The 12,034-nt window shown below is 56.9% G+C and overlaps 1 protein-coding gene across 2 annotated transcripts in view; it reads left to right on the top strand.

Moving 5' to 3' along the window:
- Myl10 (myosin light chain 10) overlaps positions 1–11,791 on the top strand; it is a 29,507-nt gene extending 17,716 nt beyond the window's left edge. For both annotated transcript variants that reach the window (XM_033764870.1, XM_033764869.1), the window contains exons 2-7: positions 4,488–4,580; positions 4,949–5,024; positions 5,705–5,809; positions 9,422–9,500; positions 11,442–11,490; positions 11,576–11,791. In XM_033764870.1, coding sequence (XP_033620761.1) covers positions 4,545–4,580; positions 4,949–5,024; positions 5,705–5,809; positions 9,422–9,500; positions 11,442–11,490; positions 11,576–11,674 — 444 coding nt within the window. In that variant the 5' untranslated portion in view covers positions 4,488–4,544 and the 3' untranslated portion in view covers positions 11,675–11,791. The remainder of the gene's footprint in view (positions 1–4,487; positions 4,581–4,948; positions 5,025–5,704; positions 5,810–9,421; positions 9,501–11,441; positions 11,491–11,575) is intronic.
- The last annotated feature ends 243 nt before the right edge of the window (positions 11,792–12,034 follow it).

The raw sequence follows: 12,034 nt of genomic DNA, 5'->3' as shown, positions 1-12,034 counted from the left end.
ATAGTAAATGAACATGTGACCATTCGAGTTGACTAGTTCTTTCTTACAAACCCTGTTGTGATTCCTCCCTGTCTCACTGTGACTCTCAATGGTGCTGGGCCTTGCCAGCCTGGCTGAGGCCCTCTGCTTGCTCGGGACTGTCCTGGGCTTTCCGGAGCCACCCTGAGGCCCTGGGTCAGATCTCTGGAGGAAAGAGTTTAGGTCTGATATGCAGAGTCCTCGGGCCAGCAGAAAGCCGCCAGAGGCCACCGGGAACAGGAGTTAGAGACCCACATGGCATCGTCTTCCCACCAGTGAACCAGAGCTAGGAGGCTGCAGGGCCAGGTTCAGGAACCAGGCAAGGAAAGACTGCACCCCACAGCTGGTACAGACAGTGGCCACCTGTCCCCCTGCAGGGGTAGAAACCTGCCATGGTCTCCCAGCCCATCTGCTGCAGGAGGCGGAGGCTGAGGCTGTCTGGGCCTGCAATCTAGGGCTCCTGTCCCCCGAGCCAGATGCACCTTCATCCCCGCCCGCTGACACCTGTAAAGCATGTGGTTGGTCCCCCTGGGTGGAATGCCAGGGGAGGAGTGGGTCAGGACAAATCCTGTCAGAGCCTGGATGGCTTTGTCCCAGGTGCTCAGAGATGCCAGAGGGGCTAGTCAGGGTCATCTACAGTCAGATGCCTCGGAGAGATGTCAAGCAGAATCCTCTGGAAACTTCCTAATGGAACCACTAGAAAGAAGGCTTCTCATCCTGATATCAACTCTTACCAGCCTTGGGGGAGTGAGTTAACCTCGATGTGCCTTTGTTTCCTCACCTGGAAAGGCTGAATGGGAGGAGACCTGTTTCAGAACACAGACTGGCCCTTTTTCAACTCATGTTACATGCCCTCTCCCCAAAGGAGGGGATCAGCCGTACCCAGGCCTGGAGGCCTGGAGGCCTGAGGCCACCTCCGGGGACAGTTAATCTCTCCAGTTCCAGGGGACCTGTGGCTCAAGGCTTGAGCCCAGGCCTGCCGTCCCTGGCAGCCGATCAGATGTGCTGTTCCCACGCAGCAGCCAACATGCCCAGATGGACAGAGGCAGCCTGGAGGCCACGCTGGAGCCGGTAGGGCTGCCCTGGACCTGGAGGAGCTTGCTAGGAGGAGGTGGGATCTCTGCCTGGCACATGTCGGGATGGGTTGTGGGAGGTGTGGGGCACACTGAGATCAAGTTTTCAATTCTCTCTAATTTTTCTTGTTTCTTTACTCTCAACACCTTGAGCATTTTTAAGCCCTGAAGGGTCCCCTGGGGAGGGATGGGTAACAGGGACCCTGCTGATCACAGGGCACTCCTGATGGCTCTCTGCGTCCATGGGTTCCATGCCCAAGGAGTAAACCAGCAGTGGATGGGAAGTATTGGGAAAAATGATCACATCTGTGCTGAACAAGAACAGATTTCTTTTTGTTATTCCCTATGTAATACAGTCCAGCAGCTATTTAAGCAGCATTTCCATGGTATCGGGCATCAGAGGTCAGCCAGATGACTTAGAATGTATGACAGGTGCTTAGGTTCTATGCAAGCACTACATCGTTTATATAAGCACCTGAGCACCCTTAAATCTGGGTGTCCCAGGGTTCCCTTCTGCAGCCTGTTCTCCACAGACACCGAGGCACAACTGTAGCCATATCGGTTGAAGCCAGACTGGGGCAGAAACCATCTCCACAGGTAGACTGAGTGGGTGTCACGCCTTCCCTCTCATCCCACATAAGGACTGGGACTCCTAGAGGTTGATGACCCACTCAGAACCCACACAGCTCAAGGGGTCAGGCAGTTTCGGCCTCTGTGTGTGCCCAGCTGGCATGAGTGGCCCTGCTCTCCGCGGCACAAGGCCAAGTCTTCCCAGCTGGTTTAGGTCTTGACTTTATTGTGGGTCCTTGGCCTCAGGCCCTTCCTGAGCCTTGGTCCCCTGGCTGGAGAGAAAACAGTTGGCCTAACGCTCACGGAGATCCTCTGGGCTTAGGCAGTCTCTAGATCAATGGTTTTGGCCCAAGGATCCCACAATCCTACCCATTCCCAGGGGCTCTGAGGAGATGCCTGGCAGGGAGGTGCCCACCATAGCCTGGGTCGCCTTCCAAACTGTTATCTGGACCTGGAGCAGCGCCAGCAGACCCTGGAGGAGCACTATTTAAGGAACCACCCTCCAGTGGACACAGCCCTGCTGCGGCTCCAGGAAGCACTCCAGAGCATGGTAGGCTGGGGCCACCCTTCCTGAACCTCTGTGGTCCCTGGGGAGCTTAGCCCCACAGCTTTGGGGCTGCAGACCCCTCCCTCCAGTCTGTAGAGTCACCTTCCCGGTCTGTCTCAATCTAGAGCTCATTCCTTACCCTGATCTCGTCCTGTGACCTCGGCTTTATGTGAGATTCTAATTTTCATCTCACGCCTGAACTCACCTTGACCTTGACTTCATTTGATCTTGGTGGGTGGCCAGCTCATCCATGTAGGTTGTACTTGGGGGTCTCTGCTTTCCTGGACTCAGTGGGGGCTGCCGAGGTCAAAGTGGGGGGAAACGAGGATCAGCAGGATGGAGGCAGATGGGTGAGCCATGCTTGGGGGCTTCAGGGTGGACATGGTTTGGAGTCTGAGGTCAATATTCTAGACAGTGTGCTCACCGGCCTCTGCCCCTTGTGCCCCGTGGGGCTCACCTACCACTCTCCCTGTTCCCTGCACGCTCTCAATCTCACTGTTCTTTGATACTTACGTCTCACTCCCTGCTCCCATGAGTCACTCTTGGCCTGAACTCAGACTCAGCACCTGTACCTCCTCTGTCATTCTCTATCAGTGCCCTGTCCCCAGCTGGACTGTGTCTTTGGGGACAAGGGCAGGTCTTGATTCAGCTCTGAGTCCCAGGATCCAGGCACAGGGCACAGGTATTCAGTAAATGTCCTGATGCTTTGAGGCAGGTATTCTCTTGGTTTTATCAATGGGAAACTGAGGCTCAGAGAAGGAAGTGCGTTTCTTAACATCACAGAGCAGCAAAGCCGGCATTAGAACTCAGGTCTTTGTGGCCCCCATCTTGCTTGGGATTCTCTTTTCAGGGGATCTTATTTTTCAGGGGCCCATTCAGGCCTCACAGCCCCCTTGAACAGCCAGCCAGAGGATCCCCTCGTCCCTTGAAGAGCTCTGGACCACAGTAGGGCGGCCTGTGCTGAGGGAGGCGGATATGAAAGGCTGGGGTGGGGTAGAAGTGGGGGAGTCAAGGCTGAAGCCAGATCTGAGCAAGAAAAGGCAGAATATCCCCCAGACGGAAGTGATCATTTTTTATTAATCAGAGGGAAATGTATATGTAATTATGTGAGCTGAGCTCTGCAGGGAAGTTCTTTTCTTTATGCTGTCTGAAGGGATTTATAAATATTACAGAGGTTTTACAGCACCCTAACGTCCCAGCCACCCTGCCAGCCCCCTTTCAAAGGATTAGCGGAGACAAAGCACCCAGTAAAAGCTAATTATAAGTCAGCCGGGTGCTGCTGCTTCAAGGAGGGCCCAGGAGCTGGAGGGAAGTTGGGGTGAGGGCGGGGTGGGGGGTAGGGGAGACCACACAGGCGCTGGGGTGAGGGGCGGGGAGCAGGGAGAGCTCTGGATGGAGGTCCAGACAAGGCCTTGGCAGAGGTGTCGCTGGCTGAGCTGGTGGTGGGAGCTGTGCCTTCCCTTCTCTCTTGGCGACACCTAGGTAGCTTTCTTCCCCAATCAAGGCCCATTCGGGGATCCCCCAGGACTAGGGCCTGCAATGATGGCTACTGAGGGAGAGGCTCTTCAGGGAGTCCTGGAGACTTAGAGTTTTCAGAGTGTCTAGTGGCAGCCCTCGGGCCCCATGCCATCCTGAAAAGGTGGCAGGGGCCCAGCCAGACACGGGGAGGGCTCCGTGCAGGGGGCAGCCGCTCTACCTGCCCTGTAGGTGACCCCTGAGTCTGGGCAGCTGTTCCCTAAAATGGCCTGATGCCTGCTCTTGGCCAGAGATGGTACACAATGGGCCTTGCCGCTGGGGTCTCCACTTAGTCGGGGAGACAGATTGGGAGAGAAATGGCTGAACAGTATGGCTTGTGCTGTGGCAGGTGACAGTCCCAGAACAGAATGAATGGTCTGGGGGGGGGGCAGGAAAGGCTTCTCAGACCCAGCAGGGGAGCCGATGTGCCCAGAATTTTTCCAGATGGAAGGCTGGGAAGGCTTTCTGGGCATGGGGTGCAGGAATAGATCCCGGAGGGAAGGCAGCTCAAAGCGGGTTAGGGTGAGAAGAGGCCCAGGCAGAAGGCAAAAGAAGGTCTGGGAATGCAGCAATGGACAAATGTTGCTGGACAGACATCAGACATGATCCTGAGAACACTCAGGAAGCTTTTGCAGCTGGACAAGGCAAAACCACAGCTACAGTGGAGGAGGTAGGGAAGGGGACAAGGAGACTCAGGCAGGCACTGAGGACAGAACAAGTGTCCCCTCTGTCCCACTACAAAAGGCCTCCCTGGTCCCTCGTAGGCACCCCGGAGAGCCCGGAAGAGAGTGGAAGGTGGAGCCAGCTCCAATGTCTTCTCCATGTTCGATCAGTCGCAGATCCAGGAGTTTAAGGAGGTTGGTCAGTCACCGTCCCCAGGGCTGTGGGAGGATTGAAGGAAGGAAGGGACATGGAGAAGGGAGCTGGGCATGGAGTCATCTCTCGGCCGACCGTGGCATTGCCTCCGAGCCTTCCGCCTGCGGGCAGTCTCTTCCTCTCTGCTCCCGAGTCTGTGCCTTCTGGGTGACCTTGGCCAATGCCTTTCTCTTTCTGAGCCTCAGTTTTTTGCTCTATAAATGAAGGCTGCCAGCAGCCCACTGTGCCCACTAAGCTGCGGGGCTGGGGGCCTGCACTGATGTCCTTGGGGCAGCTCCCACAGGGGGCGATGCCAGGGCAGCTGGGCTGGATAGGCTAATCGGCCACTCAGCACCAGTGTTTCTGCCAGGCTTTTACCATCATGGACCAGAACCGGGATGGCTTCATCGACAAGGAGGACCTGAGAGACACCTTTGCTGCACTGGGTGAGTGAGTGGCCCCGCAGCTGGGGAAGCTTGAGGGTGGGGAGGGACAGAGCCCAGGCCTCCAGGCAAGAGTCGGGCACAGGGGGGTGTCATGGACTGAGGGAGGCAGAGGAGGGGGTCGCCTGGAAGGTGGGGAAGGGTCCCAGGTGTGAGAGCAAGACATGGAAAGTGAGGACACTGCAGGGGCAGCGACAGCCTGGGGAAGGGCCTGAGGGTCAAGAGGGGTCAGCTGTCGGGGAGGGCCCTTGAGGCACCAGTTGGGTTGGGTGGGAGAAGGGGCATAACCGGCTCATCTCTGGCTGGGCCCTCAGCCCCCAGGGATCAGAATGCCCACTGGGACCCTGAGGAATCCAGAGTCCTCACCTCCAGGGATGCATGAACCCTGGGCACCTGTGTACTCCCACCTCAGTTTGTTTGGGCTTCAGTTTCCCCACCTGCAAAGGGGAGCTAAGGACCCAATTGGTCTCCTCTCCAAGGGGGCTGAGGCCAAGTGGTGGCTGGGTTGAGATTGAGGACAATCCCTTGCAGACTTAAGGCTGAGGGTCCCCCAGCAGGGGACAAGGCTTCAGGACTTCGAAGGGCAGGTGGGACAGTAGTGCTGGGAGACTCAGCTGCCTCTTGCAGGGCCCCTCAGCACCCTTCATGTTCCTGGGCCCCACCCCACTTGCTGTCCTCCCCAGGCCGCATCAATGTCAAGAATGAGGAGCTGGAGGCCATGGTGAAGGAGGCTCCCGGGCCCATCAACTTCACTGTCTTCCTGACCATGTTTGGGGAGAAGCTCAAGGGTGAGTGAAGCTCCAGGACCCTTGGATGCACTATGGCTGGGTGTAGACATGTCCCCTGCCAGCCCTGACACTTGTACATAGACACAGGCAGGAACAAGGCGTGGCCCCAGATGCCAGCCTCCGAGTGCACACAGCATCCCGGGTCCTGACTCAGTCTCCAACCTCTGTTGAGTCCTTCGTCCAAACCAAGGACAATGCCCCTGCCTCCCCTCCCTCTGGCTCTCTCTGCTGTGCTTCAGTGCCCTTGCCAATGAGGGAGAGGTAGAAGGGTGTTGTGGGGGAAGGGCTTTTAAAAGCGAAGGTGACAACTCCAGCCCTGGACAGGTGACTCACCTCGTCGTGTGTCACAGTCACCACAGCCCCCAAGAAAGTATCAGGGAGCTGCTTTTCAGGAATAGAGTCAGAGGAGGCTCAGAGAAGTTGCGACACCTGCCGCAGGGCCCAGCAAAGAAGTGGCTGCCTGGACCCAGGCTCTAACTGCTGCCATCTCCCAACACAGCATTAGGGCCTCTTCTCTGTCCCCTTTCTTTGCTGGCCCTTGCAGGGACCCTGTAATGACATCCTCAGAGCTCAAGAATTCTGTGGCTGGAAGGAAAAGCCCATCTGGGCTGTGGTGGCCCCAAAGCTGCACCCTAGGGTTTGTTGTTGTTGTCGTTTTGGTACTGGGGATCGAACTCGGGACTTTGTGCTTGTGAGGCAGGTGGTGAAAGCTGCACCCTCTTGTCACCTGCTGTCATCTGATGTCCCCCTTTGGTCTGCCTGTCTAAGTCAGGTCTGGGGCCAAGACCTGGCCTCCCACAGACCCCCCAGGGTGATCTTGTCTGCTCTCTGCACCTCCATTTTTAGTCTGCAAAGTGGGAATTTTACCTGAGGCTGCTCTGACAAATGACCACAAACTTGGTGATACCAAACACCAGAACTGTATTCTGTATTCTCACAGATCTGGCATCTAGAAGTCTGAAATCTGGCTGGGCCAGGCTCTCTGAGGCCCCAGGGGAGAATCTGCTCTTTGTCTCCCAGCCTCGGGTGGCCATTGGGTTCCCATGTCCCTCAGGGTCATAAGGCAACCCCCATCCGCTGTCTAATCCCAGGTCTCTGCCTTCCTCTGATAAGGACACTTGTCCCTGGATTTAAGGGCCCATCTAGAGATTCCAGAATGATCTTGTCATCTCAACATCTTTAATTTGCATCTGAAATGTCCCTGGTCCCAAGTAAGGTTCTGGTGGAAGTCTTTCAGGGGGTCATCAATCAGCCCACTATGGGGGTGAGTCCTATTAATACCAGAGAAAATCGGTTCTCTCCTGGCTCATGACCTGCTGGAGTGTACTGCAGCCTCCTCACCCAAGGCCCTGGCAGATCCCAGAGCTGGAAGGAGGCCCACGATCAGCCTGGGGGTCAGAGGCAAGGTTGCTGGGGTTGGGAGGCTGGGTAGTCTCTCTGGGGCAGGCTTTGAACTTGGGACTGCACAGCTGACCCAGGAGTCCCAGGGGGCCCAGGGCAGCTGCTAGGGATTGTTTCCATGCCTGTGTCCATCTCCCGGAAGAACTCAAGCCCAGGGCCCTAGGCCAGGGCAAGCATTGCCTGGGAGACATGGGTGGCTCCAGCCAGCAGCTTTGAACAGAGCAGGAGTCTGCCCTCCACTATTTTTTTTTTTCCAGTACTGGAGATTGAACCTAGGGCGTTTGCACAGAGTTATATCCCCAGTCCTTTTTTCATTTTAAATTTTGAGACAGAGTCTCACTAAGCTGCCCAGGCTGGGCTTGTACTTGGGATGGCCCTGCCTCAGCCTCTCAAAGAGCTGAGATTACAGGTGTGTGCCACCCCATGCCTAGCTACTGATCCCATTTTAGAGCCAGGGAGGCAGGGTGCTAAGAGACAGCAACTTGATCCTGAAGAGCTGAGGTGTGAGCACCAGGGTTCTGGTTGTTCTGGAGGAGGGGAGAGCTCTTCTAGCTCTCGATGGCTGCATCCTATTGGCAGACTGGGTGAGGCTTGTGCACCTGCCTGTGGCTGAGCTGCAGCGGGGAGCTAGGGCCTGGTGGGGGCCGCAGGGGTACAGCTTTTTCTCATTTCTGCAGGGACCCGTGCCTATCACGTGAATGTGGCCCAGCCTACGTGACAGGCCAGCAGCCTCATCCCTCTAATTGAGATGAGGAGGCTTTGTCATGAGATCCTCAGTGACGGGAGGCAGCCACTCTGCAGCCTGTTTTATGAGGTCCACAGGCCTGGAGCCGAGGCCCTCTCTGGGGACCGCATGCTCGGTCCTCCCAGCCCCCATGCAGGGAGCAGCCTGTGCAGTGAGGGGCCCCCAGCGGGGCCAGTCACCCTGGGCTGCAGGTGCCCATCACAGACCGGCCCCTGCTGTGAGGCCTCTTCAAAGACGCTGGGAGTTTTCAGCTGATTGCTGAAGTCTGGGAGTCTGCGGCCTCAGAGCGGAGACATAGTAGCCCTCATCATGGTCCTCTCTCCACTCCACCCTCTCCAGCCTCCAGCCCTGCCCTAGCCCGGCCCTGGGCTCAGCCTCTGGGCTGGGCATGCGGGCCCCCCGCTGTCCTTGTAGAGAAAGCCCCATCTCCACCCTCCAGTAGCTCCAGGGCCAGCATGGCCAGCACAGGCCGCGCTCTGTCCTACCTGGCCAGTCTCAGAGACTGAGTGACTTAGACACTCACTGCCTGCCCTGTTCGGGATGAGCTTCTACTTCCCGGCATCATGTCTGCTCTCCAGGGTGCTCCGGGTCTCCCTTGGGTCAAAGGGGCAGGCCTGGAGCCTGGCAGAGCCCTGAGGCTGTTTGTAGCCCCACCCCCTGATTTTGATCCACTGTCAAAATCCAGCTGGGGAGCATCACCCAGCAGGCCCCACCTCTGTCCCTGTGTCAGAGATAAAGGAGATCTCCTGGGCCCGAGGTGAGCTCTGACCAGGGAAAGAGGTCCAGGTGAGAGTCGTCAGGTCACTTGTCATTCACACAGCCCAGGAGGCGTTGGGTGAGCCTCTTCCTCACTGTGGGCCTCAGTTTCACTATCAGAACAATGTGGCCACAAGGTATTCAAGCCCATGGTGCGATTCAGAATCATTTATTCAGATGCATCTTTCCCCAAAGCTGTGAAAGTAATAACCAGCCCCGGGCTGGCCACACTGCCACCCAGCCTACTACCCACTGCCACTTCTGAGTGGGACAATCTTTCAGACCCCTTCAATGCCCTGTGCTAGCTTCAGCCTCAGCCCCCGAGCACAGAGCTCTTTTTCTTTCACTTACAGTCTCTGTGCACAGTGTGGGCAATGAGTGAGGCCCAGAGTTGCTGCTCCCAGGCTCACTGATACTGCAGCCACATCAGCTTTGGAAACTTAGAAAGGCAAATATGGTAACCTCTCTGAGCTTCAGTTTCTTCATCTATAAAATAGGAACTATTGTCAGGAGCAAATAGGTTGTCTATGTATAGTTGCGCAGGTTGTTCATGAGTCCACATGGGCAGCTCCTTGTGTGTTTCTCTGTAACCTCCCTGCTCTTGTTTCAAGTAGGGTTGGGCCTGACTGTGAGTGGAGTCAGAGGCCATGGCACCTGTCTCTGAGGGGCCTCTTTACTTGCCATCTCCTTGCTCTGTGTGCTGCTTGTAGGCACCGACCCCGAGGAAACCATTCTCCATGCCTTCAAGGTGTTTGACACTGAAGGGAAAGGCTTCGTCAAGGCTGACTTGTAAGTGCCCCACACCCCAGGGCTTCACTCCCCAAGCGCTCAGAGGAGGCATGAGCTGGCATGGGCCAGGTGGGTGGCAGCCCAGTCTCCTCTTCCACTCAGAACTCTGCCGAGCTTGGGCAGCACCCAGCCAGGCCTTCTGATGTCCCTTTCCTGCTCTAGGCCTTGGTGTCCCCCTCTGAAATGGACAGGAAGTATGGGTCACTCAAGGAGGGCTTCTCATTGGTGGGAATGGGGTGGGGACAGAGGTGGCACTTGAAGGAGGACTAAGATCGTATAGGGTAGGAATAGCATTTGAGATGCTGCAAAAAGCTGGGCTTGATACCTTCGGGCCAAGGTCAGGTGCGGGGAGATGGAGCGCAGGGACACCGGCAGGGGCCGTTCTGGGAGCATGGGAGAGCCTGGAAGGGGCTGGACCCAGCATCCTGGTAGCCAGCTTGGAGGAGGAGCTGAGAGGGTTGTACCACCCAGGAGGCCCAGAGAAATGGGAATGGAGAGGGGTGAGTGGGTAAGTAAAACACAGATGACAGTGCCCAAGGACCCAGGGTTTGGTGAGCACAGAGCCTGATGTCAGTCACAGCCTGGCTGGATCTGGGGATGGAGGCAGGGCTGGGAGGTGGCCAGCTCAGCTGTGTGCAGCCTGTGGGATGGCTTTGCGGAGGTGGACGCTGCCTTGGCCGGGGGGTGTCTGCTTGGCCTTGGAGCCTCTCCCTTGGGAGCAGGGACCCCAGGCTGGCAGTGACCAGCTCACTGCCCAGTGCTCCAGGGGTCCCTGCTAACCCTGGATGGGCCATGGGTGGCCCTGGACAGGTAAGCTGTCTACTAGGCAAAGGCTTCTGGACCAGGTGGGGGGGGGGCTGCTGCCCATCAGCACTCCCTCCTGTGGGGCAGGAGAGTTAGACTCCTGGGGTGGGAAGGGACTGCTTGAGGGCATCTCAGGCTAGAACCTCCAGCTGTCCCCACTTCAAGGTTTGGGGTTCCCACCTCCACCTCAGGGAGTACCGCCTGGAGCAGCCCCTCTACTGTCTCCTCCCAGCTCGAGGACAGGGCTGGGGACCACTGGGGACCCAATTTGGGAATGGAAGGCACCGCTTTGAGCCATAGGACCCGGATGATGTGGCCAGACAGGCCACAGAGGAGGCTCTGGTTGAAATGGAGTCTGTGACGAGTCCTCAGCCTGGGGAGTTGGAAACTGTGACTGTTCGCAGTAACATAAATAATGGAAAATATGTGTCAGTCCTGAGCAGGGCCTGTCCTTGCTGGCGCCAGAGGACACTAGAGTGCATGGGGCTGCTCAGCCCTTGAACCCCATCCTGGTCCACTGAGCCACCCCCTAAGCCAAGCTCCAGGGGCCTCCATTCCCTTGTATGTGGACCCAGCATGGCTCCTGTGGTCCCAGGTGACTCTGATGGCTGTGACCAGCTGCTCTCCCAAATGCCAAGTGCTACAGGCCGCCCCTCCACTGCCTCACTCTGGAATGACCGGCAAGTCCTAAGACCTCCTGAACCTCAGTTTCCCCCTTAACAAAAGAGGATCAGAGTAGTCAATTCCCAGGTCTGTGGGAACGAAGGTCTAAGAGGACCCAGCTGTGGCAAGCCTTCTGGTGCCCTGGAGTCTGTGAAACACCATACAGATGTCAGTGAAAGTCACAGGCTGGAAAAGGCAAAGAGCCTCAAGGGATCCGAGTGTCCCCCCCCTTAGTGACTCTAAGGCTGATCATTAACACACCACGGGAATCAGAGTGGTCCCAAGGTGACAGTGGGGCCTCAAGGTCAGTCCATTTTGTCCGCACGCAAGGTGGGGTGGAGATCTGGCTCATAAAAGAGGCAGCTGGGGCTCAGAGAGCTGCCGAGGGCTGGGGTGTCAGCCCCGGGCTGGTCCTGTTGTCCCTGTCACCCTGGTGTTTCCCTTGCACATGACTGCTTTGATCCCCTTCAACAGCATCAAGGAGAAGCTCATGACCCAGGCAGACCGGTTCAGTGAGGAGGAGGTAAGTGTGGCTTTAAGAGCCCAAGGGTCCCCACTCTGGCCCTCAGTCACCCCTGGTCCAGCCTGATTCCTTGCCCTCTGCCCAGGTCAAGCAGATGTTTGCAGCTTTCCCTCCAGATGTGTGCGGCAACCTGGACTACAGGAACCTGTGCTACGTCATCACGCACGGCGAAGAGAAGGACTAGGAGACACGGTCTACCCCGCATTCCAAGTCAGTGAAGACTGGAGTGGGGCTCCTGCAGCCCGAGGGCACAGGGGAGACTACCCCTGTCCCACAGATTGGGGTGAGGCCAGAATAAATCACGCTAAGGCCTGAGTTTGCGTGCTGAGTGCTCTGGCTAGTGAGACAGCGAACATTCCCATCCAGTTGGTTTTTCCAAAATGTTTTGGTTCCCTGGCTCTGCTCAAACTGTTCCCGATGAGCTGGTGTTTAGAACTAATTGACAGTTTTAATGGCCCCCAGCTGGGCCACAGAACATTGCCTCCATTTATACAGCTTTTATTGAGCACCTAGCACATGCCAGGGCCTTGCCAGTCCCAAGTGC

This window comes from Fukomys damarensis, unplaced genomic scaffold (assembly GCF_012274545.1).
Source record: "Fukomys damarensis isolate Sample0158 unplaced genomic scaffold, DMR_v1.0_HiC HiC_scaffold_17, whole genome shotgun sequence".
NCBI classification, from domain to species: domain Eukaryota; kingdom Metazoa; phylum Chordata; class Mammalia; order Rodentia; family Bathyergidae; genus Fukomys; species Fukomys damarensis.
The sequence above is the reverse complement of the archived record's forward strand: the minus strand, read 5'-3'. Positions and strand labels throughout refer to the sequence as shown.